The following is a 27,737-nucleotide window of genomic DNA, read 5'->3' on the forward strand; positions in this document are numbered from 1 at the left end:
GCTGGTCTGGCCACCTTGGTTGACAAGGCAGGAAAGCCTGGCTCAGTACGGCCGAATGACTTGTCCAAGGTGGGCGGTGGCAGAGCTGGAACCAGAAGCTGTTAGATGTTTGCTGCCCCTTAAACTCCAGCAGCAAACCTCCCTCTGTCCCCGAAGACCATCTTCACAGGGCATGGTTAGTGCATAGTGGATCGAGGCTCCAGGCTGAGGGTCTCTCTGGGAAGGGCTTCTAGGAACCCCCCAGCTTCCTCCGTAAAGGATGTGGCTCTGGTTAACCCTCTCCCCCATTTCCAGATGGAAATTTAGCTATGGGGTGGGGGGCCAAAAAGTGAGGGCCACAGAGCCCAGCAAGGGGCGTGGCCCGTGCCTGTTCCCAAGGGCGGAGCCAGTCAGCAGGGTCACCCTGTTCCTTTAAGAGAAGGGGGAGCGCTAACCCCTCTCAGCCATCCTGTCCTGTCCTCCATCCCGGCCAAATCCGAAAGGGAAAATGAAAGAGGGAGAAGGAGGCGCCGGTCCCAGCCACCTCCCAAGGTCCCTGGCTCAGCTCTGACACCCCAGTCCTGGCCCCAGGGTGAGTGGGGTTGGGTGGTGGTTTAGGGGCACCAGCGGCCTGTGGGGACCTGTGTGAGTGCGGAGTGGAGAGGGTCTCAGGAGATGTGGAGGCTGGAGGCACAGGAGGCTGGGGAGGAGGGAGAGGCCTGGCCCCGCATTCTCACCATGCTGGGGTAGGAGAGCAGGGACACCTCCGACAAGGGACCCTGTGACAGTTACGGAAGTGGGGTTGCCTCTGTACCAGCCTCCCACACTGAGAGTAGTTCACTGCAGTGAAAATGGCGAGAGAAATGGTGGGCCGAGAAAGGAGTGGTCTCTCTGCCTCTACCACTCCCACTCCTCCCAGGGGCACCAAATTGGGTCTGGAGACTCGGGGTTCGAGGCTCCACTCTTCCTACAGCATCCTTGACAGCTAAGGGCACCGCTGGATTTCCGCTTCCACAGGCAAGTCAGGGGCTGGCCCAGCTGATCTCCAAGGTCCTTCCTAAGAATCTGGGATCTGGAGGATCCCAGGGTCGAACGGAGACGGCACAGGGGGTGTGGCTAAAACGCAAATGGGGGCTCCTCCCCAGCACCCATCGGCCCCAAAGAGAAGGGAACCCATAGCTGAGCGTCGCCTGCTCCCCTCGGGCCCTCCCGTGGCCCTCCCTTTCACACTGGTCTCATCGTTAAACCCGGGCCTCTCCCACCCCACTACTCACCCCGAAGTCAGAGAAGGCCCAACGGGCCCCACCCCGATGGGCGTGGAAGGGGCGGGGGTCTCTGACCTGCCCCATCCCCTGACTCCCTGCCCCGCGTCCCCAGCGCCATGGGGGAGTGGGCGTTCCTGGGCTCGCTGCTGGACGCCGTGCAGCTGCAGTCGCCGCTCGTGGGCCGCCTCTGGCTGGTGGTCATGCTGATCTTTCGCATCCTGGTGCTGGCCACGGTGGGCGGCGCAGTGTTCGAGGACGAGCAAGAGGAGTTCGTATGCAACACGTTGCAGCCGGGCTGTCGCCAGACCTGCTACGATCGCGCCTTCCCGGTCTCCCACTACCGCTTCTGGCTCTTCCACATCCTGCTGCTCTCAGCGCCCCCGGTGCTGTTCGTCGTCTACTCCATGCACCGGGCCGGCAAGGAGGCGGGCGGCGCTGAGGCGGCGGCGCAGTGCGCCCCTGGACTGCCCGAGGCTCAGTGCGCGCCATGCGCTCTGCGCGCCCGCCGCGCGCGCCGCTGCTACCTGCTGAGCGTGGCGCTGCGCCTGCTGGCCGAGCTGACCTTCTTGGGCGGCCAGGCGCTGCTCTACGGCTTCCGCGTGGCCCCGCACTTCGCCTGCGCCGGCCCGCCCTGCCCGCACACGGTCGACTGCTTCGTGAGCCGGCCCACAGAGAAGACCGTCTTCGTGCTCTTCTACTTCGCGGTGGGGCTGCTGTCGGCGCTGCTCAGCGTAGCCGAGCTGGGCCACCTGCTGTGGAAGGGCCGCCCGCGCGCCGGGGAGCGTGACAACCGCTGCAATCGTGCACACGAAGAGGCGCAGAAGCTGCTCCCGCCGCCGCCGCCACCTCCGCTGCCCTCCCGGCACCCCGGCCCCGAGCCCTGCGCCCCGCCCGCCTATGCGCACCGGGCGCCAGCCAGCCACCGCGAGGGCGGCAGCGGCCGCGGCAAGGCGTCACCGGCCACCGGCCGCCGAGACCTGGCCATCTAGGGGCGGGCCCCGCCTCGCGCGGGCTGAACGCGAGGGCCGGACCCCGCCACCTCCGCCGCCCGCACCGCAGAAACCGGAAGCTGCTTCCACCAGAGCTGTCGTGGGACCTGCGCTGGCGGGAGACGCGCTGTGGGGACGGCCCGCGGGCGGCATCGCACTTGCCTCGTACTGCCTCCCAGTGGCGGCCGGCGGCACCTGGGGCAGGCCGAGCTGGGGGCGGAGAATGAACTCAGGCAGGTCCTGGATGCCACCACCCAGGTGGAAAGGAAGAAGACCAGGGCCCTGAGAGAGAGTGGACCCGAGGGGGAGAGCAGAGCGGAAGGTGGAGGGTGGTTGTTTTACTGGGGACACAAACAACTGTGATGCCAGCATTCTCAGGCACTCTCTGTGTTGAGAAAGTGGTCCCCGTGTGAGCCCTCTGTGAGTGTGCACACACGGACACATAAGCACTGCGAGCTGTGTGCACGCCCACCTGTACACCCTGTGTGAACGCCGTGCATGTGCGCGCATGTGTACGCCCTGCGTGAGGCCCACTTGTGCACACAGACACACGTAACCCTTCCAGGTGATCTGTGTGCACATGCACATAGACACATGTATGCCCCGTGAGAGCTGTGTGCTCACATCCTTGTGAGCTTTGTGTGAGTGCGTTGTGCACACACGCACACGTGCATCCTGCGTGGGCTGCGTGTGCACACCTGTACACAGAAACATCCTTGTGCACTATGTGTGCATGTGTACATCCTGCGTGACCTCCGTGTGTGCACGCGTGTGTGTGTGATCTCTGATATGCACTGCGGGGGTGGCCAGGGTCCGATGCCAGCAGCAGCCACAATGGCTCCCTCCCTACCACCCTAATCCAGCCCACCTGCCAGGGCATCACAGAAGGTCTGTCCCCCTCCCAAGAGACCCCGCCCAGGGAGGGAAGAGGAGGAGAGGCTCCCCTTTCCAGGGCAGGCCTCAATCCTCGGGAGCCTATGAGCACATCCTCACTGTCCGCCTTGTAGCGAGGCGGGGGCTAGGCCCTTTCATGGAGGTGGGGTAGGGGTGGGCGGCGGGCCAGAGGGCAACCCAGACATGTGTTATGCCTCCCTCCTCCATCTGCATCCTCCCCGCCGCTACTGCTCCCCCAGGCTATAAACGGGAAAGTCTCTTCTGTCCTCAGGAGAAAGCTCCCAAAACACGCGCTTCCGGCCCAGCCTTCCCTTTGGACCACTCCCTTCTTCCTTGCGGGCATTGGAAGAGCTGCTGCCTATGCAGCCCATCCCCCTCCTGTGTCTCCCCTCCCGTCTGCCCTCCACCTTCACCAGCCAGTGGGCTGCTCTCCATGAGATCACCCAGGACCTAAGTGACAAATCCAGGGGCCATCATTGGACTGCACCTTGAGGGCGTCCCCGCATCTGCCGACCAGGCTGTGCGTTCCCCGCTATCACCCCACCCTGTCCTTCTGAGTTCCTGGCATCTTTCTCAGCTCTCCCGTGCCCCGCACAGCAGTGCGAGGTCTTTCTGAATACCTCTCCCGCTACTTAAACCCGGAGCTGGGGGCAGCCTCACAAGGCTTCCTTCTGAAGCCCTGCTCCCTTCAGGCCTCCAACCCCACAGCACAGGCTTCCAGGTGTGCTCAGAACCATAGGGAATTTTCTGTTCTAACAAGCACCAGGCCTGCTTGCTGCCAAGCGTTTGAACGTGCTGTTCCTTTGCCCAGAGCAGCGGCTGCTTCCTGCAGCCTTCTCCTCCCCTAGTTAATGCCCCTCCACCTTTTGTTGTCACTTGGGAAGAAAACAGACACCTTCAAGGAAAGGGCTTCCCTGGTAGCCCCCACCCCAAGACAGAGCTGGATGCCTGTTGCTTCCCTAGGGAGAGCATTTCTCCTGCAGGATGGCGTTGCTCTCTCCCCTTCCATGGCACGTAGTATGTGTTCAGTAAATATGTGTTGGATGAGAAACTGTAGCTGTCCCTAGGCCTACACCCTTGCCATGCCCGAACACTATCCATGCTATGGTGAGCACCATCTCTCTGATGACAGTTCTGTGTCCACAACCCAGACCCCTCCACACAAACTCAGATGGGGCTGTGTCGCTGTTTTCCAGATGTATTCATTCAACAAATATTTGTAGAGTACCTACTATGTGTCAGGTGATGTTCAAGATCAGCATCATCCAATGGAAATAGCGTGTGAGCCGTGTATGTAGTTTCAACTTTTTCATTAGGCACATTAAAAATGTAAAAGGAAACAAGTGAAATTAATTTTAGTCATGTATTTTCTTTAACCTAGTATATCCAAAATATTTTCATCTTAATGCCTCATCGATATTAAAAAGTATTAAGGAGATAGTTTACATTCTTTTTTTCATACTAAGTCTTCCAAATCTGCACCCACCTAGCCAATTCTTTCTTCTAGAGATTTAGCAATGATCCGAGATAGTGCCCCTGCACTCCAGCCTCGGCTACAACGGGAGACTCCGTCTCAAAATAAATTAAATTAAATTAAAAAGAGACTTAGCTGAGAGGGGCCTCCTCTTCCAGGAAGGCGTCTGAGCCCTGCCCCAGGCCTGGTTCAGGGCCTCTGCCCTGCACTCCCATAAGCCTGTCAAGCCTGTTGCAGCCCTGCCCAGGGGACATCTGGTCACCTTCCTCTGGCTCAGTCTCCCTGCGGAGGACGGGCCCTGGCTCAGTGCAAAGCACATCAGCCCTGAAGGACCATACTCCACAGCGGTGGATCGCAACTGGAGGTGATTTTGTCCCCTAAAGGGACATTTAGCAATGTCTGGAGACATATTTGGTTGTTACAGCTGGGGTTGGGGAGAAGCACCAGTAGGGTTTCATGGGCGGAAGGTTGGAGATGTTGCTTAGCATCCTGCAATGCACAGGACAGCCCCCACAACCTGGCTCAGATATTCATATTGGTGCTGAAGCTGAGCAACTCTGCTCAACAACAGTGAACTGTCGAGCACTGAGAACAGCCCCAAGAGAGGTTCCCAACAGCAAGGGCGCTACCCCAAGGGGCACTTTGTAAATGTGGGGGCCACTGCTTTGTTTTCACAATGATGGGGGACCCCATTGGCATTTAGTAGGCAGGGGCTATGGACGTCAAGATATCCTCTCAAAATAAAAACCTGCCAGGCACAACTTTTTTTTTTTTATTTTTATTTTTTGAGACAGGTCTCCGTCTGTTGCCCAGACTAGACTGCAGTGGTGGTATCACAGCAGCCTCAACCTCCAGGGATCCAGCAACTCTCCCACCTGAGCCCGCCCAAGTAGCTGGGACCACAGACACACGCTACCAGGCTAGGCTAATTTTTGTATTTTTTTGTAGAGACAGGGTTTCTTTTTTTTTTTTTTTTTTTTTTTTTTTTTTTTTTTTTTTTTTTTTTTTTGAGACGGAGTCTCGCTCTGCCGCCCAGGCTGGAGTGCAGTGGCCGGGTCTCAGCTCACTGCAAGCTCCGCCTCCTGGGTTTACGCCATTCTCCTGCCTCAGCCTCCCAAGCAGCTGGGACTACAGGCGCCCGCCATGTCGCCCGGCTAGTTTTTTGTATTTTTTAGTAGAGACGGGGTTTCACCATGTTAGCCAGGATGGTCTCGATCTCCTGACCTCGTGATCCGCCCGTCTCGGCCTCCCAAAGTGCTGGGATTACAGGCTTGAGCCACCGCGCCCGGCCTGAGACAGGGTTTCATGATGTTGCCCAGGCTGGTCTTGAACTCCAGGACTCAAGTGATCCGCCAGCCTCTGCCTCCCAAAGGGCTGGGATTACAGGCGTGAGCCACTGCACCTGGCCTCAGACACAACTTTAGAATGTCCAACTGGACATTGGCATAAGTGAAAAACCTGGGCCCAAATCTCGTTTTACATGTAAAACATTAAGGGTTTTGTTTGGGCTTTTTTTTGCATAGTTTTATTATAAATCAAACATGCCGATTTTTATCCCAACATCCACCCATGCTCTTTAGTGTTCCTGGGCTTCTTGTACAGAACGGCTTCCAACCTTCTTCTTTTTTTAAATGTATTCATTCAAAAGAGGGGCAAGCATTAATGTATTGAAACACATAGCACTGCCCCTCAATTTATCCTTTATGATACGGTTGTGACAACATATTGATTTGTGAAATCACTTGTACAGGTACAGTATGTTAAATATCATTTCAGACTCAAAGATGTTAGAAAATATTTACTGGAGGAAAAAGCGCGTTGGTCCACACGGTTACCTCAAGCCTGGTGCGGCCGTTCAGTCAAGCAAGGCGCTGCCGCCACCTGGTGGTTAACGTAGAAATGGCAGGCAACCCCCTAGCAGAAGGAACCCTTTGCCTTACCCCACGCCCTCCAGACCCCCACACCACTTGGAGGCAGGGGGCTGGGCTCCTAAGCTTCCATCCCAATCCTGTGTTCTTGTTAGGTTTCTTTCTTTTCTTCTTTTTCTTCTTTCTTTCTTTCTTTCTTTCTTTCTTTCTTTCTTCTTTCCTTTTTTTCTCTCCTCCCTCTTCCTCTTCCTCTTCTTCTTCGTCTTCTTTTCTCTCTCTCTCTCTCTCTCTTTTGGGATGGAACCCTGCTCTGTCACCCAGACTGGAGTGCAGTGGCGTGATCTCAGCTCACTGCAACCTTCGCCTCCCAGGTTCTGCCTCAGCCTCCCGAATAGCTGGGATTACAGGCGCCCGCCACCACGCCCAGCTAATTTTTTTGTATTTTTAGTAGAGACGGTGTTTCACCATGTTGGCCAGGCTGGTTTTGAACTCCTGACCTCAAGTGATCCGCCCACAGCCTCCCAAAGTGCTGGAATTACAGGCGTGAACCACTGCGTCTGGCCTCTTGTTAGGTTTTTATGACTCCCTGACCCCAGCTCCTGTGCCATCTGTCATTCCTGCTGTGATGGTCAAGGCTGGACCCAGCCTCTGGCTTCCTAAGGGCCAGGAATGTCTAGGGGTGGGTCCGGCTTCCTCCCTCAGACTAGGGGTTCCCTGAAGGTGGGGGCAGCTTTCCTCCTCTCCCCTCCCACTCTCAGACTGGGGGTCCTTGACATGGGCAGTGTGGATCTCCAGACTGAGGGCTTCCCAAGGGGCAGGACTTTCTCCTTCTCAGCATCTCCAAAGACCCCAGCACAAGGTAAGCCTCAGAAGGCAGCTTGGAAGGCTGCCCTGGCCAGCCCCTTGGCCCCAGTGCTTATTCCTGACCATCACAGGCCCAGAGCACATGAGGAAACCCATTCCGAGCCCCCAGCCCAGACGCCAAGAGGAGGGGGTGGAGGCAGCAAGGCTGGAGGCATGTGTAGAATAAATAGAACTTTATTCTTTATCCAGTAGATCTCAGTGGAAAGCCCAACAGTAACAGGTGCACCCACGGGCTCCAGGGGAAGGGGCCCCAACCCCTGGTGAAGGAGGTCAGGGCAGAGCCGGCTCCCCCAGCCAGGGGTGCAGGGGTGAGGGGAGACCCCCTGTAGGCCCGTCCTGCGGGGTAAGGAGGGGGCGCGGGGATGGGACAGGTGAGGGGTGGGGGGCAGGCCAGGGAAATGGAGGAACTCAGGCCAAGTGTGTGTCGGCCCATCTACTGTCCAGTGTGTCTGTGTGTGTGCGCGCGCGCATGTGTGTGGGTATGTCTGGGGGCCCTGTGGGGGTGCTGGTGGCTGAGGCCGGGGGTGGGGACAGCTCAAGCCCCTGGCCAGCCCCTTCACAGTGGGGGCTGGGGGACCTGGATGATGTGGGCCCTGACGGGAGGCAGCTCTACCGAGGAGCTGGGTCTGTGAAAACTCCGTGTGTCCCGGGGCCCCTGCTCCATGGCTCATGGTGGGTGCAGGCAAGTGCCAAGGCCAGGAGCCTGTCCTTCCAGGGCTACCCCACACCGTCCACACCCAGTGGTCAGGCAGAAGGAGCAAGGGGCTGGCAGCTTCTCCAGCGCGAGGGAGGGGAAGGCAGGCCTTGGAAAGTTAGTACTTCACAGTTTTAAAGAGAAAACTGAGGAGGAAAAGGCTGAGGAGGAGAACTGGGGGGGCACAGGGACACGAAAGGAGAGTGGGGGCCCCTTCCGAGCCACTCCCTCCCCCGGACCCACCCCCTCCAGCTCTGGATCCAGCTCCCCCCAATACACAGCACAAATTCCTTCAGTATAAATGTGCTTAAAATGAAAATTCTTATTAAAAAAAATCAAAACCAAAAAAATTAAAATAAAAACAAAACCAGCGAGAATTAATACCTGGGGTTGGTACGGCAGGGTATGTACAGGGGGAACCCCCCGCCCCTGTCCCACCCCCTCTGTCACCAACCAAGGCAGGGGGGAGGTTGAGGTTCCCCAGCTGGGGAGCCATGGCTTGTGAGTTCTGAGGATGGGGGAGCCAAGTCCCGGCGTTTGCTGGTGATGAAGATGTGGTGAGCTGGGCAGAGGGGTGTCCTGATGAACATGAGGCCCCCAGGGGACCCATCCTGAGACCCAGGACCAGGGCCTCACTCAGTTCCCGGCCTCGGCCTCTGACGTCAGCCCAGGCTGTGGGAGCAGGCAGTCCACTGAGGGCCCAGGCCTCTGTCCAAGGAGTTGCTGCCTCCTGCCTGCCCGTCCCCCAGGGAAGGTCCCCAGTACTGCCCGGGAGGACAGGTGGGGGCAGGGCTGGCAGGGGTCACATGGTCGGTAGAAAGGCAGAGAAAAGCCGGGGCGGAGGGCGAGGGCTGTGTCCATGTGGCGTGGGCGGTCACGGGGAGTGGGTGGCCGGGCTGCTTCTGTTGGAGCTGGGGCTGAGGCTGGGGCTACAGCTGCCTGGAGGGGGGGCCAGGCCACCCCCGTCCCGCCCCCCACCCCCCGGTTGTCCGCTCAGAGTGTCCAGGCCCTCTGAGTTCTCCAGCATTTCCTGGATGAGAGGCGGCATGGAGCCCGGGATCTCCATCTTCAGCGTGATCACCCGCTCAGCCCCTGCGGGAAAGGAGGGGGCAGAGGTCAGCACACTGGGCCAGCCCTCCCAGCCCCAGCCCCAGCAAGCCTGGCTCGAGGTGGGAAGATCAATACTACTGATATTAGCTCTTTCTTGGGATTAGTTCTTTGACACAAGCCAGCTCTCTTAGCCCCCAAGTCCAGAGGCTGGTGGCAATGGGGCAAAGTGGTCCTGAACTCTGGTTCCAGGGCCAGACTGCCAGCCTGGGCTGGACATCACGTCCTTCCTTCCTCTATGCTGTGCGCTAGGGATTATCCTGACTCCTCTGTAAACATGATCGTTATCCCTGCCCCTCAGAAGGGAAACTGCAGCTCGGAGCTGTTAAGTGACCCGCACAAGGACACACACCCATGTGTCTGGTTCCAGAACCATGATCTGAACTACCACAAGAAGGTGAATGACACAGGCAGGCCACCTCGACACAGTGGAGTCACTAGGGCACCTCGGCCTAGACACAGATGGGGACAGGTGTCGTATTCTCCTGGCACAAAGACACAGGGTGCTGGCTTGGATGTGGGGGCCTGGGCCAGATGTTGAGGGCCAGCACCCCTCCAGGTCTGGGAGCCTCACCCTTGGCGCTGATGCTTCGCAGGTCAGTGATCTTCATCAGCATCTTGGGGAACATGTGGGGGCGGCTGGGCCTCCGCTTTCGCACGTAGACCTTTAGCGCCTCCAGCAGGGGCTCCTGCAGCATGTCCACGCGGTCAGGCTGCTCCAGGTCCTGGCGGTCTGAGGAAGCAGAGCCACTCCCTGAGCAGCTGGGAACACAGCTGCACCCCCAGCCTCAGCCACCGGGGGGCGTGCCTGCCCAGGCCATGGAGGAGAACAGCTCGCAGGCGCCTCCCCACACAGGGCAGGGCGTGGGGTCTCTGCTGCTGCAGGGGACAGAGGCCCTTAAAAGGGAGCAACGGGCTGAGGGTGGCAGGGTGTCCCAAACCCTCCCTATGAGCCCAGTTCATGGGATGGGACCCCAAATGGGCAGTGTCATCCCCAAGCAGGGAGAGGGTTCCCAGGCAGGCTCCCACTCCCACCTGTTATTTTGGAAACTAGATGAAAATGGCAGAAATCACAATAAAACAGCAACTAACAAGCACTGGAGCTCGCTCTGGGCACCTGCACAGTGTGTTACCACCATAATCCTCCCATCAACCTCATGAGCTAGAGACCGTTCCTGCCCCCACTGTATAGAAACGGAGGCCCAGAGAAGTTCAGCAACCTGCTCAGGGTCATGCATCAGCCAGGAAGTGACCCTGGGAGGCCTGACCCTCAAACCCTCACTCTTAACCTCCCTAGAAGGGGTGTTGCCCAGAAATTGGGAACAGGAGTCCAGGCCCCACACGGCCCCCTTGCTGTGTAGCTGCAGACCAGATCCTGCCCTCTAGAGAGGCCTGACAAGAGGCAGCCTGAAAGAGTTCCCTGGAAGAGACTCTGGGGCTGCACTCCTGCCCCAGGCCCAGCCCCTAGACCCAGGCCCCTGCCCACCTCCGCAGATGAGGCAGATGGCGCTGAGCAGCCCCGTCTCCGCATCATCCATCTCCAGGGGCAGCAGCTGGTTGGCGAAGGCAAAGACCAGGTCGGTGAGGGGGCCGAAGCCAGCGTTGTGCATCTGGGTCCGGTTCAGGGTCAGCCCATCGGAGAAGGTCATGGTGTCCTGCTCGGGTGTGTACCGCGTGCAGATCCGCAGGATCTGGGTGCAGAGGATGCACGGGTTCAGGGACTGAACCCCACCCACTCCGAGCACTCGGCACCAGCACTCCCGGAGGACCACCTGGCAGGCGGCCAGAGCAATGCTGTCTGATAGAATTTTCTACAATGATGGAAAGGTTCTATGTCTGCACCATCCAATACCTCAGCCACCAGCCACATGCGTCTATTGAGTACTTGAAATGTGGCTAATGCAATTGAGGAACCGAATTGAGTTTAATTTTAATTAATTTAAATTTAAATAGTCACATGTGGCAAGCAGCTACTGTACTGGACAGTGCAGGTCCAGGTCATCCTGCCTCCATGCAGAGAATTTAGGAACACTGGGCTGCTGCCTACAGCTCCTAGGATGGGGCACACAACAGGTGCTCAGTAAACGTGTATTGGCTTGAGCTATGTTGCAGGAACCCAGACCGCGCCTCCTGCATCCAGGGCGTGGGGATGGGAGCCCCTGCAGGTAGCACAATCTAAACCTCCCACCCATCACCCGCCTCAACATTCAGAGGCATCCACAGGGAAATGACAGTCTGCCAGGCACCATGGCTCACACCTGTAATCCCAACACTTTGGGAGGCCGAGATGGGTGGATCACCTGAGGTCAGGAGTTCGAGACCGGCCTGGCCAACATGGTGAAACCCCCATCTCTACTAAAAATACAAAAATTAGCTGGGCATGGTGGCGGGTACCTGTAATCCCAGCTACTCAGGAGGCTGAGGCAGGAAAATTGCTTAAGGCAGCGGTTGCAGGCTGCGGTGAGCCGAGATCGTACTACTACACTCCAGCCTGGGTGACAAGAGTGAAACTCCGTCTCAAAAAAGATAAAAATAAAAGGAAATGACAGCCTCGTCAAATCCCAGGTTCCCCACCCTGGAGGTGACCAAAAGGGAACAGGTGGACTGAGCCCTTGTCAGGGACAGCAGGAAGGAGAGCACTCCCTCCAGCCTAGGTTTTGGCAGTTCCCACTGCCTCTTCCTGCTCCCACCCCCTGCATCCAGCCTCCAGCCCAGTCCACCCTCAGGCTCACTGAGTGCCCAGCAGTCCCCTGAGCTCAGCATGGCCTCACAGCAGCAAGTCTTTCACTTCCTGCTCCTGAGTTAGGGTTACCCTCTCACCTCCCCCTCTACAAACCCCTAGATGTCACCTCCTCTGAGACATCATCCTTCAGGCCCAAGCGGTCATGAGCCCTCCCCCCATCTCCAGGTAGCATTGATCACAGTTTTGCAACCTCTGTTGACTTATCTCTTGCCTCACATGGAAGGTTTCAAGAGGGGGGGTGGTGGCGCGTTCACCGCTGGGTTCCTGACACCCAGTTCGAACACTGGCCAGAGAATCCTAGGTGAATCTTTCTAATTTTTTGCAGAAACAAGGTCTCACTATGTTGCCCAGGGTGGTCTTGAACTTCCAGCCTCAAGCGATCCTCCTGCCTCACTTGGTCTCCCAAAGTGCTGGGATTACAGGTATGAGCCACTGCGCCTGGCCCCTAGGGGAATCTTTATTATTGGCTAAACGGATGGATGGATGGATGGATGGATGGATGGATGGATGGCTGGATGGACATGTGTGTGGGTGAACAGGTGGGCTCCTGCATATCTGGCTGCTAGGTGGCTGAGTGGACAGGGAGATGAGTGGACAAGTGGACATACGGGGAGAGGAAGGGCTGACATTTGGACGGTGGGCATTTGGACAGGTTGACTGCAGACAGACATTTAGGAGGGTGGCTGTCTGGCTGGAAGGCCATCTACCCAGGACACAGGGGCAGTGCCTGGGGGACAGAGTGCAGACCCTCACCAGGATGTCCAGGCAGGCAGCCTTGAGGAGGGTGATCTGGTCGGCGATGGTGAGGGTGGTGAAGCCGGGCAGCTGCTTGGCGAACTCCACAGTCTTAATGATGCACTTGGTGGAGAGTTCACTGAACTTGTCCCAGAGGTCAATGTCCAGAGAGACACGTTGTTCTGAGCTGTTGTTCTGGGGGAGGAGGGAAAGTGAGGGCCTTCTTCTCTATGGCAGCCCTTCTCGGCCTGGCTCCAGCCCCCACAGGCCTGCCCTCTACCCAGCCTTCACTTCCTGGGAGCTCCTTAGGAAGAGGCAGCAGTGGGAGGGAGAAGAGGGGGAAAGGGAAGGATGCAGAGATCCAGCCAGGGGGCAGGAGGAAATGCCTGGCACAAGAAGGGGTGCTGAGAGAGGCCCGTCCTGGCCCTGCGGCCCAGGGCACATCCCTCCCTGCAGGCCAGGGGAAAGCCATACCGTAGTGTATTTGCCCAGCTGGCAGAGGGCAGGGAAGGTTTCCTGGTGCGCTTTGCGCACCTTCTCAATGAGCTCCCCCACCTCCGGCGTCAGCGTGTAGCTCTCGGAGCACTCGGGCTTGGGCGCCTCCTTCTTCTTCTTGTTCCGGTCATTTCTCACAGCTGTGGAGGGCAGAGGGGGTTAGAGGGCAGCTGCAGGCTGCTCAGGGCCTCATCCACCCCCAGCCTGACAGACAGCTGCCAGCTGCTGAGGAGGTCACCCCGGCTTGTAAGCACGGGCACACAGCACGCATTCACAGGCAGGCAAGGCATCGCCAAGCACTCCAGCCCTCCATGCCCACCCAACCCACACATCAAGTTCGGCCCCAGAAGCCCCACGAGCACAGCTGTGGCCCTGCACACACACCCCCGCAGCCAGCCGAGTGCTGTCCCCCACGCGTCTATCCAGCTCACACTCCAGGCGCCGGTGTCTCCCTCCTCGGTGCTCTGCCTCCTCTTTCCCCAGGAAGGTCCTTCTCCCACCTCCACTCACCCAGCCCTCCCAGCTGCAGTCTCCCTGGGGGTCCCTTGGGACTGGCTCTGAGCAGCTCCTGGGGCAAGTGGGGAGTAGGGCTCCCCAGCCTGAGAGTGGAGGGCCCGGCAGGGAGACTCTCTTGGCCCATTAGCTGGGGAGCTGACAAATCACCAGAGGCGCTGAGCCGCACACACCACTCGGCTTTAAAGAAGCGATGGGGTCGTTACCAGCCGATTATCCCAGACACACAATCACTCACAGGGCTGGTGGTGGTGGCTGCTGACGCGGGAGGAAGGGAGGGTGGGGGAGGGGCTCAGGGAGGGGGTAGCGAGGAGGGGGTAGCTGGCATAATTTGGAGATCACTCATGTCGATTCTGCAAATTCAATAAAGTGCAGGGGAGAGAAGGGAGAGGGAGAGGGAGAGTGGGGGGATAATTTGGGAAGAGAAAATTGCAGCTGTGACAAGACGTTTATCATTCGGAAGCTTTAATTCTATTGAAATGGCAGCTGCTCAGCTCCGGGGCACAGAGCAGCCCGGAGAGGGGGAGTTGGCGGTGGGAGGGAGAAGGGGAGTTGGTGGGAGAGAGATGGGGTCCCCACCCTGGTCTTTCTGCCATGAAAAGAGCAGAAGGTGGCACAAACAGAGGGAGGAGGTGACAGCCCTTAAGCGAAGCGTTCCGGGCTTGTGGGTCAAGTTGTCACCCACTCTTGCAGCAGGACCCACCACTTCCTGGGCTCAGGACAAGGCACCCCCAGCCTCCTGTGGCAGGACACTCCAGTCCCCTCCTTTCCTGTCTGGGGCTCTTCGTCCAACAGTCAGAACCATCTCACCCGTGCCTCCTCCCCACTACCCTCCCCACAAAGGGCTGAGGGTCCTGCAGCCCCCTCCCCCATCCCATCCCCCAAGGCTCAGGCTCCATGGCAACGGCCACGCAGACAAGGAGGCGTCTGTCAGCGTCATTTATCTCTGACATCATCAATCACCGGTCACCAGGGCAACACCCATGATTCAACACAAGAGGGTCTCCCTGTCCAGCCTTTCCTTCCCTCCCTCCATCAGGCCTCAGCTGAGCCCAAAGTGGAAACCCACTTCCTCTGGGATCTGAGAAGTCCCAATTCTTTCTTCCAACTCTGGATCCCAGGCTTAACTAGACAATGGCTTCTGGATCCTTGTGCCAGCCCTTCCACCCCCCCAATACACACATAAGTCCAGCCAAGCACCCCTCAGAATTCAAGCCCCTCCCCTAAGACTCACAATCAGAAGGGACTAACTATGCCTCTGAGCCCCACCCCAAAGCCAAGCAAGGCCTGGAAGAAAGCCATCCTGGAGCAAGCACACATGCACACATGCGCAAAAGCACACACAGCCAGACGCGCAGAAACAGGAACAGTTACACACACACAGTCCTGCAGCACAGACCTGCCCATGCACACACCGCCAGACGCGCAGAAACAGGAACGGTTACACACAACGGTCCTGGAGCACAGACCTGCCCATGCACACACAGCCAGCCAGACTTGCAAACAGGTCCTTGCAACTACACACAAACCATCCCCAACCGTGAGCCCGCACACCACGGCATGCGTGTTCATGCATGTGCACACACATCCACAGAGCTCTGCTCCCTTGGTCTTTAGGAGCACCTGAGGCCCCAGCTCAGGCGGGACTCGGCTCTTGCCCCATGGCACTCACACTCCTTGGACATGCCCACTTCGAAGCACTTCTGCAGTCGGCAGTACTGGCAGCGGTTCCGGGTCACCTTGTTGATGATGCAGTTCTTGTCCCGGTGACACGTGTACACCATGTTCTTCTGGATGCTGCGGCGGAAGAAGCCCTGGGTATGGAGGGGAGGGAGTCAGGTTGTCCACACCCACAGTGGGAGCAGTGCCTGGCTATAGCCTCAGTCTAGGGGAGGAGGGCCAGGCCAGCTGCTACCCCAAAGCCTTTGCCCATCGCCTACCTGAGCAGGCCAGAAAAGCTGGGGAGAATGATCCACCTAAAAGGATCCTCCTCAGGAGAATCCCAGTACCCGCCTCAATGCCGCAGGATGGGCAGGAGTCTTCCCCCAACCCACAGCACACATCTGACTCCTCCCTTCCAGGGAAAGGGCCTCAGGGCTGCTGGTGAGTCAGAAAGAGGAAGACATGGGACGAACTGGGAAACAGCCAGGAATCTGGAACCCACAGCCCTGAACTCAGAACACAGGAAGAGAAGACAAGCCCAAAGAGGCCAGGAGGCAGATACACGGGCTGGCCAGAGAAATGGAGGCGAACACACACACGCACTCAGGAGCAAGGCAGAAAGATGCGAGTTCACCGAGACAGGCGTGCGCCGGCCCATCACAGACACAGACCCAGGCTGGCCAGGGGCTCCACATATAGGCTGACCAGAGGGACAGGCGGACAGATGAAGAAGAGACCAGGAACAACCAGACAGGACAGGCAGACACACAGCCTGAGGCCTTGCGCTTTGCCCTTGACCTCTGTCCCACACCTGGGGATAGCTACTCCAGGCTGAAGAGCAGCCCAGAGCTGCAAGGCCCAAAGCTGTGCAGATTCTGAGCCCCAATATCTGGAGGAAGAAACGCACACAGAGGCTCAGGCCCCAGGGAAAGGAGGAGAAGCTGGGCAGAGGGCTGCTAAGGACCGGGTACACCTGCACCCTGGCACCTAACGTGAAGGTGGGGAAATTCAGCCAGACACCGGGGAGCCCACAGCCCGGGCACCTGAAGGGGAAGCCAAGGCACGGTGCCTGCTCCTAACTGCCTCCTGCCAGGCTGCCATGGTGAGGTTCAGGCAGGGCCGCTGAGGGAGGCCTCCTGGGTCCCCAGCCAAGAGCCAGTCGGCAGCCAGCTCACCATGGCAACCTGGGCAGCGGTGGCAGAGCAGGCATACGCCCTGCCAGCTGGAGGATGGAGAAAGGGAAAGGAGCTGAGGCAGGAGGGGACCTCTGGTTTGAGGGAGCCCTGAACATTTGTCGGGGAGGACCTATGGTAGGTGTCCCTGCTTGTCGCCAACTTCCACAGAGAAACAACAGCAGCAACTTCAGGGATACCCCCCACCCCAACTCCACACTCCCAGGACACGGAAGTGGGGATATCCCACTGACCTCATCAAGCTGTCCTTCCCAATGACCCCTTCAACTCACCTTGCAGCCCTCACAGGCGCTGACCCCATAGTGGTAGCCTGAGGACTTGTCCTGACAGACAAAGCAAGGCTTGTAGATGCGGGGTAGAGGGGGCGGTGAGGGAGGGCTGGGCACTATCTCTTCAGAACTGCTGCTCTGGGTCTCAATGGCTAGAGAGAGAAGAGGGGAGGGGCAGTTAGAGACCTAGGTCGCCATCCTTAGTACCAAGCTCCACCCTGCCTCACAGTCCCTCCTAAGAGCCTCTCCCAGCCTCACCACTGCTGGCAGGATTCAAGTCTTAAGAAAACTGGGACTCCCCAGCCAGACTCAGGGAAGGAGGCTGCCAATGAAGTCTGCAGCGCCCCATCACTCCTCCGGATTCCTAGGACCCACACCTTCAAAACCACAAAGAGACAATGATAAACCATCAGATTTGTATGTGTGCTGTGACTGTGCTTGGGGAGTAGGGATGGGGGTCACCCTGATTTTAAAGCTCTTGCCCCTGGGCGGCCTGGCCCCGTTCTCCCCCGAGTTAGGAAGGAGTTAAGGCTTGAAGAGGAGGGAGGGAAAAGGACACAAGCCGGGGGCACAGGAAACTGGGGTCAACAGGATATTCAAAGCCGGCCACTCCCCCGCCCCCTCTGCTTCCGCTCCCCCCTCCACCCCATTCTGCCAGCAGCCACAGCCCCTCCTCCACCCAAACAATCCCAGGGCCAGGGACCCAAGGCAGGGGGTGCAAACAAGAGTCACAAATGCTGGGCAGAGCAGGAGGTGACTCCCTGAGATAGGCAGGGGGACACCCTGAATACAGGGAGAAGAGTCCCCGGGGCCCCAGAATCCCATCATTCTGGGTACCCCCTATCTGGGGAGAGATGGCATGACAAAGGGGGTCTGTTCCCATCAATGCTCTGTCTGTCTGGCCTCAATACCATGTCCGGGTTACTACCCCTCCCCTTCTGTTATTCAGCTCCAAGAGGGCAGCCAGGAGGGGTGACCCAGACAGCAGAGGCAGCCCTCACTGGCCAAATCCTCCCCAGTGCCTGGCTCCATGCCCACCCATCACTGTGGGCAGAACAGGGCTGGGTTGGGCAGGGGCTATCTGTGTCCAAAGCCTGGGCAGCTAAGAGTGTTGGGTGCAAGATAAGAACTATGACTGAGGCAATCCCAGATTCCCAAGGGGCCACCCAGCATCGTCCTGAGGCCCCTACCACATTCAAGTCCACTTGTCCAGGGCCAAGGATGGACAAGGATGCCTCCCTAAGTAGACAGATCCCTGCCTCCTCCCATATTGCACAGTCCTATTGAGCCCTACCCCAAACTCCAGCACATGAGACTGGCTGGCATTTAAAGGTGCCCAGAGCGCCTGGCCCAAGCACCTTACCGACATGAGTCACATGGCCCCAAATCACACGGCCCTAAAGTTGGGGCACAGGGGAAGGAAGCATGGGAACACCAGGGGCTGACTCTGTGCTACCACCCTCTGCCCTTACCTGCAGACACAGGGGGAGCTACTAGGCGGCTGATGACAGGGAACTAGGCCAACAACCTCGGCAGGCCTTTCCTGGCTCTTAGTAGTACCTGGGCACCACTTCCTGGCCAGCCTGGCTAACCAGCACTGCTATGGCCCCCCATCCCCATCCCCTTCCCTGCCCCTCGACCAGCCTGCAGCAATGGGACAGTTGATGCCCACACCGCCCCCAGCCCAGTAGATTCTCTCCTGACCTCCCCCATCTCCCTCCCCGCCACCCCCCCACCTGCTCCTCACCCCAACACCAACTGACTGCCCCGGCCTGGTTTTCTCCCACCTCATTCTCCCCAGGCCAGACAAGCAAATCAGACAGGCTGAGAGGCCTGAGAACAGCTGCTGGGGGGGGGGGGGGCGGGGTTGGGGGGCCTGGGTGAGGCCAGGAGGCAGAAGGGGTGAGCCACAAAGGAGCCCTTTGTTGTGCTAACTTTTTCCAAGACGTAAAAGCAGTAACAATAGACAATCCAGACTGGTGGGGGGAGGGGGATCAAGGGCAAGGGGGTATGTGGAGGGCTGGGGGGAACCATGGTCTAGAATCTTGGTGAGCATTCCGACAAGCAGAGGGAGAAGGCACTGACCTCCCCACCCCTCCTAATCCACCGTTTGCCCTGGGCCCCACCTCTCCCAAGGCCCCACTTCTAAAATGAAACAGACTGGAGAGGGAGAAAGGACTGAGGGAGGTTTGGGGTACAGAGTGGGGTGTCAGGAGGGGAGCTAGGGTATGGGGAGTCATGGGGGATACCAGAATGAGGGGTAAACAGCTCTAAGGCCTGGGACAGACCAGAGGGCAAAGACCCATAAAAACATGGAGCTAAAGCAAAGTCCAACAGAGGGTGTTTACGGAACTGAAAGAATGTGCTTTTTAAAATTATTTTTTGGCAGAATGGGAGAGATGACCAGAGGCGAGGACTACAGTTTAGGCTAGGCAAGGCCTCCTTTTAGCCTACCCAATGGCAGCTTGGCTGCCTTGGAGGCTGTAACATAGCCTGCTCCCTACCTCCAGCACGTCCCCACCTGTCACCCAGGTAACCCAGCTCTGAGGTTTCCCTGCTCTGCCCTTTGAGCCCAGAGCTCGAGGCCCCACCTCCCCAGGCCTCCAGCCAGCAACCCAAGCAGGTGAGGTACAAGGACCAAGGCAGACGTGTGGGGGACTCCGGAATCCTCACAACCTCTGCAAGAGTTAGGACACAGCCATAACTCCCTACACACACAGGTGGGGCCGGGAGGGACACCAACGCGGGAGGGATTACCCGGGCCTGGCCCCTCCCTGCTGACCTCCCTCCCCAGAGGCCCAGCCCACCAATCTCTCCTCTTCCTGCAAAAGGACTCAGGCTAGAGAACCACACCTTCCCGGCTCAAAGTTCCAGCGCCCCACAGAGGACTGGAACTGACCCAGGAAGCCAGGCGTCCCCTCCCGCCGACGCTGCCAGGGTGCCCCTCCCTCGCTCCCCATTCTGGTAGGGCGGGCGGCGCAGAGCGCTCCACTCCAGATTCCCCACGCCCCCGAGCCGTTCGCAGGCTCGCACAAGGGGCCGGTTTCCTGGAGGAGATCAGCAGGAAATCAGCCGGGCCCCCGGCCAGCGGCTCCCCTCCCAATCCAGCTGGCGCCCGCTCCTCCGCAGCTCCCCTCGCAGCCCCTGGGGATGGTTGGGGAGGGGGCGTAGAGCCCTCTGTACCGCCCTTCCTCCTCCCGGGGAGAGGCGGGGGTAGCTCTGGTTGTACCGCAGCAGCGGAAGAAGGCCCCTAGACCAGCGGCCGCCTGATAAGCATCTCCCCCTCCCCCAACTACGGGCATCCACGTGCTTCACATTCTTGGACGTCTGGGAGCGGGCGGAGGTGTGAGTGGCGGAGATTGGTGGGAGACAGATGGGGAGCCACATCCTGTACACCCCCCTTGTCCTCTAATGCACCGAAATGGGGGCTCTGGGGAGGGAGGCAAGGTCCCTGGGGCCCTGCAGAACCCAGGAGGCCACCTCCTCCCACAGCCAACCTGCTCTTCCCACCTTCAGTGGCAGTGAAGGGGGCAGTGGAGCATTCCCCAAGAGGGGGCTGGAGGCGGCTCCAGTCACCAGAGGGCTTCCACACACCCAAGGGGTCCCTTCCAAGGTGGGGGCGTTGGCCCCACATATTCTAGATGGAGTCTAGTTGCCACCCTCAGACTCCAGGTCCTTCCTGTGCTTCAAGGCAAGCCCCCAGACCCCCATCACTGCCAGCCTCACAGCCTCAGGACCCGAGTCCACTGAGACCTCACTGATTTACACGCACACCCACGCTCAGACTATGGGAACTGGGAGCCCAGGTCTCTAGGTCTACTACCCCACCCCAGCACGGGTGTGGGGACAGGTCTCCACTTCCCCATGTCCAGTGGTTTAGGGGAAGCAAGGCTCACCAGTACACTGCCTGTCCTACTCTCTGTGATCCTCCTCCCCCTCCAGTTCTGGGCCAGGAAGAGCTGAGCTGTCCCCATGGGCTAAGAAGAGACAGGGGCTGGAGCCCAAGCTCTCAGATCCCAGCTTCTCTCCAGCCCTCTGGAGAAGGTGGCCAAGGCAGTGGAAGAGGTGACTCTGGCAGCCCTGCCCCAACTTTCCCCCTAGGGGAGGGGGGTCTTGCTCCAGCACTGGGAAAATGAGAAAAAGGGTCCTAGAGTCATCCTCTCTCTCTCTTCCTCCAAAGTCAACAGTCGGCTGATACCCTCCCTCCTGTGTCTACAGCCACACAGCTGATTCAGCCCTGGAGGCAAAGGTTGGGGGCAGGACAATACGAAAAGCTGGGATAGAGGTGGCTCTGGGAGGGCAGAGGTGGGCTGTCTGTCCATCTCAGGTCTCCCTTCTCCGAGCAAGAAGGGCTTCAGATGGGGTAAGTCCCTTTGCCCTTCAACCTTCTCCAATCTGCCAGGCCCCCTCGAGACCCACTCCACCCCTCCTCCCTGGCAGGCAGGAGGGAGGCAGCAGGTCCAGGAAGGTGGGAGATCCTTCAGGGAAGAGCTTCCCCTCCAGTGAAGAGCCCAAAGCCCAGTAGGGGAAGAAACCTGAGCCATCTAACAATAACCCACCTTGCGCCTGCTCCCGCCCACCCAGTGTACACTGCCTCACGGCTGTGCAGGAAAATGCCCAGGTGTACACCCTGGTGCACCGAGCTCCTGAGTGTGCACAGAGCCCTTCCTCCCAGAGGAGCTTGCACCCAGGCAGGGGACAACAAGAAGAGAAGGTGACCAGGCTGCCAGGATGCTAGGATTCTCATATCAGTGCCCCTCTTAGGAAGGGACAGCCCAGGACCTGGCCCTATCCCCAAGTGAAGTCAGGGTAACAAAAGGACTTGGTGGCGGAGCTGGGAAGGGATGCAGTCCTCATTTCCAGGGCAGCCCCAGACCCACAAAAACAAACTCATCCCCCAGAGAACAAACCGGATTAGGATTAGGGGGAGAGCGATTCTTCTCACCAGAGCAGCTTCTCCCCTCCACTCCTGGGGATGAAAGCCTCAAAGATGACAGCCAAGTGTCTGGGGCCAGGACAACACTCCCACAAGGACCCAGTGCCCCTTGCCAAGATGGAAGGTTTGGGTGGCAGATGGGTGTCTGATGAAGTTGCCCCTTTCTGCCACACCCCACTGTCAATACCAAAGACATCGAGGGCTCCCCTGACACCCACTCTAATGACGCAAGAGCAAGGGCTGGGGGCAGCAGCTGTCGCTCAGGAAGGGGCTCTCCCTTGGGCTTTGGCAAGTGTGGGATCTGGGGAGGGCGCCCCTCCCCCGGGAGCAGACAAACCCACATAGACAGGACCTTTACCCCACCCTCCAGCCTGCTGCGAAGCTACTGGATTCCAGGCAAGAAGATATAAACTGGGGGCAAGGGGCTTGGGCTTCATTTCTCCTGGAAGAAGTGAAACAAGAGATGAAGGAATGTTTGTTGAAAGAAGGAACCCTCAAAGTTTCTCAGCCCTCATCTAACAGAAATTGCACTCAGGGTTACCGGGAAGGGGAGTGCTGGGGGGAGGGTTCAATTGTCCAGCAACGGCAACATGGATTAAGTGAAAGGTAGAGACAAGACCTCCACTACACCCCGGACTCTCACGCCCGAGTGGTAGTGGAAGCCCTACCGCCCACTCCCACCCCTACAACAGCAGAGGGAGAGGCCGGTACGTACAGTGGTTTGAGCCATTCCAAAGCGGAGTCCGTAGCGGGGTGGAGTACGGACCCGGGGCGGGGAGCCCCTTCTCTGGGAGCAAACAGGCCCGGTTCTGGTTATAAAAATCCACCACTAGGAAGGGGTTAGGGGTGGGACCCCCCACTTCTACACTCTCGTACATCTTCCCCCTCGAAGGCAAGAGGTCCGAGCTGGGAAGTCCTGCGTGCCGCCCCCGTCACTCAGCCGGCGGCGCCATCCGAGCAGAGCAGCTGGGGGCGAGGAGACGTCTCCTCGCCCCGACTGGTGACCCAGGCAGGGGGGCGCCCCCTGCCCTTAAGTCCCCGCGTCAAAGTCCGCCGGCCGCTCCGCCAGTCCCGGTGAAAAGCGGGGAAGTTGTGTGTGCTGGGAGCGGGGGTCCCTCGGCTCTCCCAGGGAAGCCTGGCGGGGCCCGGGAACTCAGCGGCTTCACCTCGAGGGGGACTCCCGTCTAGAGTCTCGTGGTATTCGAGGCAGAGTACCGCGGCTCCCCAAGTCCGCAGGCCGGGGGCGGGATCAGCGCGGGGCAGGGGTCAACGAGCACTTCCTCCTCCCTGCCGGGGATCCGGGGCTTCTCCAGGGATTCTCCGTGGCGAGGATTCCGGGTGGGGGTGGGGATCCCGCGCGGTTCCACCTCCGCCAGGCCAGGGGCAGCCAGCGGCTCGCTCGGTCTCCGGTGGTGCGCGCCACGGCCCCCCCACCCCAGCTCTGCGCGCCCCCTTCCCTCCGGGTACCACCCCCTTTCCTCCGCCCCGCCCCGTCCAGGCACCGCCCCTGGTTTAACCCATTCCCAGCAGGTCCGGCTGCAGTGGGAGAAACGCAGGGAACCTAGAGGGAGAGGCGGCATGTGGACGGGAGAGTAGGGGCAGCCTGGGAAGGGGGAGGAGAGGAGAGAAGGAAGGAGGAAAGATACCAGAGGAGGAGTACACAGAGTACAGAGGCAGGCCGAGTACAGGGAGAGGAGGGGGCTGCGGGGGGAACAAGGACAGAAGAGAGGCGGGCGTCTTCCCTTGTCCCAGTTCCGGCTCCCAGGCTCCCCCAAGGTTTGGTCAGTCCCTGGCCGAGCGAAGCCGTGGTGGAGGAGGTGGTGGGGCGGGGAAGAGGGGGGTGGTCCCGGTGTCCTCCCCTTAACACACACCCCCACCCAAGCCGGGCCTCATTTGCCTAATGCAATGCGGCTGAACTCTCGCTGAACTCGCCTGGCGGCGCCTCACCTCCGAGTGACCCACCCACCGCTGCCCGTGACATCACCCGCTCGCCAGCCCGCCCGCGGGGCTCGCCCGCCAGCCCCCTGCCCGGCCGGACCGGGCCACCTCCCCCGGAGACGCGGAGAGCGGTGGCAGGAGGCGTAGGGCCGGGGCTTGCGGGGCCAAGTGTTTGGCACCCGAGTGTGACATTGTGCAGCTCGGACGCTGTGTCGGAATGAGACACCGGCTTGTGTCATTGTCTGTGACATCATGTGTGACTACGGCCGCCGGAACCCGACGCGGCAGCGCCAGTGCTGTTGGCACAAACACAAGCAAAGAGGGCTGTCCTCCCCACGCTCTGCGTGCTTCCGGCGAGCAAAGCCCCGCCCAGGGTGTCTCCCAGCTGGGGAACCAGTATCGGCCCCTGGTGCACTGTCCAGCTCTGGAGAGATAAAAGGAGGAGCTGTTGCCTTCCAGTTGACTGCTTCATCCTGGAAACCCTCGGGATGCACATTTCACTGGAAGAAAGACCTAGCTTGGGCAGGTCCCTAGAAAGAGGGGATACCCCTGGAAGAGCTGGTATCCTATTACCCCCACTCTCTAAAAGGAAGGGTGGAAATGTACATGCTACCCAAGGATATTCTTCTAGAAGAAGCCTGGCTCTTTATATATGTTGTCATTTTATCCTCACAGCAACTCCAAGAGATAAGTTTTACAAATAAAACAGGTCTTAGCAAGGCTATGTGGGTTGTCCAAGATCACATTACTAATAATAAAGAGTAGAGCAGGTATTTGAACTTCCTGCTGCCAAAGCCCATGTTCTTACCAAGCTAGGCTGATTCAAGGTATTTTTCTGAGCACGTTCCACGTGGACACCCTGGGGAACATGCCCTTGTAGACCTTAGGGAGCAACAGCCATTAGGCAAATAATCACTATATACACACACAATTGCAAACTGAGATAAATGGTATTATGCTCTGGAGAATTAACATAGGTACCTAATTTAGGCTGAACTAAATTAGGGAAGAAATCAAATAAAACAGACGTACCGTAAGAGAAAGTTTATAAGTTAATCGGGCAAAGAGTAGAAAGGAGTGTAGTTCCAGTTAAAGGGTGAGTCTGTGCAAAGGCCCTGGGGTTACAGAAGTTGGTGAGTTCATTGAAGGAACTGGCAGAAGGCTAGGACGATGGAGCATAAAATTCAAAAGGAAAAGGTACACAAGATCAGGCTGCAGAGGTGGGCTCAGGCCAGACCAGGGGGGCTTATAGGCCTCAATAAGGCTTTTGGATTTTATCCTAAATACAAGGAAAAACCATAGAAAGGTTCCAAGCAAAGGAAAGGTAAGATCAGATTTACAGTGTAAAAAGATCTTGGATTATAGGAGGGCAAGAGAGACCAGGTAAAAGCTACTGCAGTAGTCCAGGCAGCAGACAAGGGTGACTTGGCCTAGGAAACTAGAAGTGCTGATGGACAGAGGAAGGTGGATTCAATAGATATTTTAAAGGTGGTACAATCAACGTGCGGGAGTGGGGTAGGGGGGTATGGGAAAAGAGGTAGCCAAGAGACTTGTGTGTGGCTTATGCATCAATGAAGTTCCTGAGACTGCAAAGCAGAGAAGTGCACTGGGATGCTTGACAGGTGGGTGTGGGGCCCTGAAGTGCAGTCAGGGCTGCAGATGGAATGCTGGGGTCTAGGGGCAGGTATGCAAATCTTGACAGTGGATGAGACTAATGGGGAAGACGACGGAGTGCTTCCATGCCCTTGGGATCTTTCAAATGATGGAGCAAGGCCCTGTGCTCACAGCTGCAAGGTGCTAAGGGACCTAAGACTCTGTCCCTGCCATCAAAGACCTTGTGGTCAGGAAAAGATGTCCCAAATGGTTACAGCTCATGGCAGGAACGGGAGAAGCAACTTCATGGTAGAGAGATGAGTGTTGTTAAAAAATAAATAAGGACGCAGAAGCATTCTAAGTAGGGAGGCAGAGTGTGGCAAGGAAGGGGGAACATCTGTGAAGATTTCTGGGAAGAGGCAGCATTCAAGATGTTCCTTGAAGGATAGATAGGATTTCCGGAGCTGGAGAGGAGAAATCAGGGCAAGAGGCCCGTTCTGGGCAACAGCAAGGTCATGGGGCAGGTCAGAGCAGAACACAGTGTCCTGGGGCAGTGGGAGAAGTGGGAAACAAGGAAGGCTCTGGCCCGCAGCTGGGGTTGGGGGCCTCCGGTGGCAGCTGTCTGCAGGCCTGGGGCCCCATCCTGCTCAGCCTTATCCCTCCCCCAGCTCCTTCTCAGGGCTTTGCATTTAGTAAGCCCTCAGCAGGTGCGGGCTGAACTGGCCCCCACTTGTGCCAGGCAGGGCCCCCTCCTTTCCCCAACCCCATCTGGAGGGGACAACAAACAGGAAATCATGAGGCCCAGTGCCAGGTGGACACTGGGTCCCAGTACAGAGTGGTGCCATCCCCCAAGACAGTGCCCAGCTCTACCCTGCCCCTCACTATCACAGCCTTGTTGGGTACGTGAAACTCACCAAGGGCCTCAGCAGGAAGCGGGCAACCATGGCCTAACAGCAACTCGCCCAGCCAGGGAGATATTAGAAATTTTGCTTTTTTTTTTTAATTTTTATTTATTTATTTGAGACAGAGTCTTGTTCTGTCACCCAGGCTAGAGTGCAGTGGTGTGATCTTGGCCCACTGCAACCTTCATCTCCCGGATTCAAGCAATTCTCATGCCTCAGCCTCCCAAGTAGCTAGGATTACAGGCGCACACCAGCATGCCCAGCTAATTTTTGTATATTCTGTAGAGATGGGGTTTTGCTGTTGCCCAAGGGTGGTCTCGAACTCCTATGCTCAAGCAATCCTCCCACCTTGGCTTCCTAAAGTGCTGGGATTACAGGTGTGAGCCACTGTGTCCAGCCAGAAATCTTGCTTTAAGGAGGAGGAAACATTTGGAGAGAGCTTGGGTAACCTGCCCAAGGCCACACAGGAAGAACTGTGCTTTAAGACTCCTGCCCATGGAGGGCCCTTGGTCTGTGTGCTGGTTGAGGTTTCCAGCAACCCAGAAGTCAAAATGGGGAGGGGAGCACCTCTATTTCTGACAGCCAAAGGTTGAGTGGCCTCCAGTCCACCCTGGGAGGCCCAATCCCTGGCTGTGCCCCAGCTCCACAGAGGAGGAGGAGGAAGAAGGCACTGCCCCAAAATGACTTAGAGACGGGAACCACTTCCTCTTCCCACAGACACTACTCCCTCAAAGGGCAGTCGGGCCTGCACTGGTCCAGCCCCATAGGCGACACATCCCTTGGCATGGGGTAGACACAACACCTCGGCCCTGACCCACCTAAAAGGAAGACGGGCTTCCTTCCCTGAGTCCCCTCCCCCTGTCCATGCTGGGATCTTGTCCAGAGGGAATCTGTGCATTATCCTTGCTGGGAGATAAAAGGTGAGCGACCCCATTTTCATTAAAAACTCCATGTCATGGTCTTTTGGCTGACTCTACATTTCAGACTCCAAAAAAGGCATTGCTAGGCAGCACTCCCTCTGCCTGGGCTGTCCCTCCGCCTGGGCCGTCCCTCCTATTGTCCAGGGAAAGAGTGGGAAGCAGGAAAGATGCACAGACTGCAACAGGGAGGAAGTGGCAGAGCAGAGGAAGAAGGGAAGGACACAACCTCCTCCTTTCTGGGCTCACCCAGACCCTCAGGCATTCTCCAGTCTCTAGGCATATGAAGCAAATAGGCAGCCACCCTCTCGGGGCTCCCATCCTCAGCTCCTCTGTTGATGGCTTGCAACGTCTTTGCTTCCATCCACAAATTGAAACAAATGAAGAATAAGAACTGTGGCTTTTACACTTTGTTCCTTCAGTGTCTGTCTGGAGATGGGGGGAGGGCACCCGCTGAGTTCTGCAAACTCTCGTGGGCTACAGCGGGCAGATTTGGGGGTGGGGATGGTGTGAACAGATTGTATCCACAGCTTCCAGGACAGGATGGAGATCTGGCCCAGGCCCCTTATCTTTCTTTCTCTCCAACCTTCAGGATCCAAAACAGAGAGGAGGGGGTATGGCTTGGGCCTTCCTACACCCCCTACCGGGGAAAGGTAGGTTCCAAGGCAGAAAAAGGGCCTCCGCAGCGGGGAAGGGGGTTTCAGTCA

The 27,737-nt window shown here is 58.2% G+C and overlaps 2 protein-coding genes across 17 annotated transcripts in view; one reads left to right on the forward strand and one right to left on the reverse strand.

The window, feature by feature from the left end:
* The first annotated feature begins 475 nt into the window (after positions 1-475).
* Positions 476-4,476, forward strand: GJD3 (gap junction protein delta 3). 2 transcript variants are annotated; one of them, XR_004430588.1, is made up of 2 exons: positions 476-571; positions 899-989. XR_004430588.1 is itself a non-coding variant. In XM_033183115.1 (2 exons), the coding sequence occupies exon 2, from the start codon at positions 1,361-1,363 to the stop codon at positions 2,231-2,233; it is 873 nt and encodes a 290-aa protein (XP_033039006.1). In that variant the 5' UTR covers positions 483-571; positions 1,357-1,360; the 3' UTR covers positions 2,234-4,476. The 2 variants fall into 2 exon arrangements, 1 of the variants encoding a protein (XP_033039006.1); XM_033183115.1 differs by lacking the exon at positions 899-989 and adding an exon at positions 1,357-4,476 and having other exon boundaries at positions 483-571.
* Positions 4,477-7,491: 3,015 nt separating this feature from the next.
* RARA (retinoic acid receptor alpha) overlaps positions 7,492-27,737 on the reverse strand; it is a 48,266-nt gene continuing 28,020 nt past the window's right edge. For 13 of the 15 annotated variants that reach the window (XM_033183120.1, XM_033183116.1, XM_033183124.1 and 10 more), the window contains exons 3-9: positions 16,748-16,896; positions 15,293-15,434; positions 13,087-13,247; positions 12,631-12,807; positions 10,621-10,825; positions 9,709-9,867; positions 7,492-9,119 (exon numbers count right to left, since the gene is read on the reverse strand). In XM_033183120.1, coding sequence (XP_033039011.1) covers positions 8,902-9,119; positions 9,709-9,867; positions 10,621-10,825; positions 12,631-12,807; positions 13,087-13,247; positions 15,293-15,434; positions 16,748-16,896 — 1,211 coding nt within the window. In that variant the 3' untranslated portion in view covers positions 7,492-8,901. Of the gene's footprint in view, positions 9,120-9,708; positions 9,868-10,620; positions 10,826-12,630; positions 12,808-13,086; positions 13,248-15,292; positions 15,435-16,747; positions 16,897-17,002; positions 17,122-22,395; positions 23,099-27,737 lie in introns of those variants that run through there. The other 2 variants (XM_033183130.1, XM_033183131.1) reach the window with 2 other exon arrangements.

Source organism: Trachypithecus francoisi, unplaced genomic scaffold (assembly GCF_009764315.1).
Source record: "Trachypithecus francoisi isolate TF-2019V2 unplaced genomic scaffold, Tfra_2.0 Lachesis_group20, whole genome shotgun sequence".
Classification (NCBI taxonomy): domain Eukaryota; kingdom Metazoa; phylum Chordata; class Mammalia; order Primates; family Cercopithecidae; genus Trachypithecus; species Trachypithecus francoisi.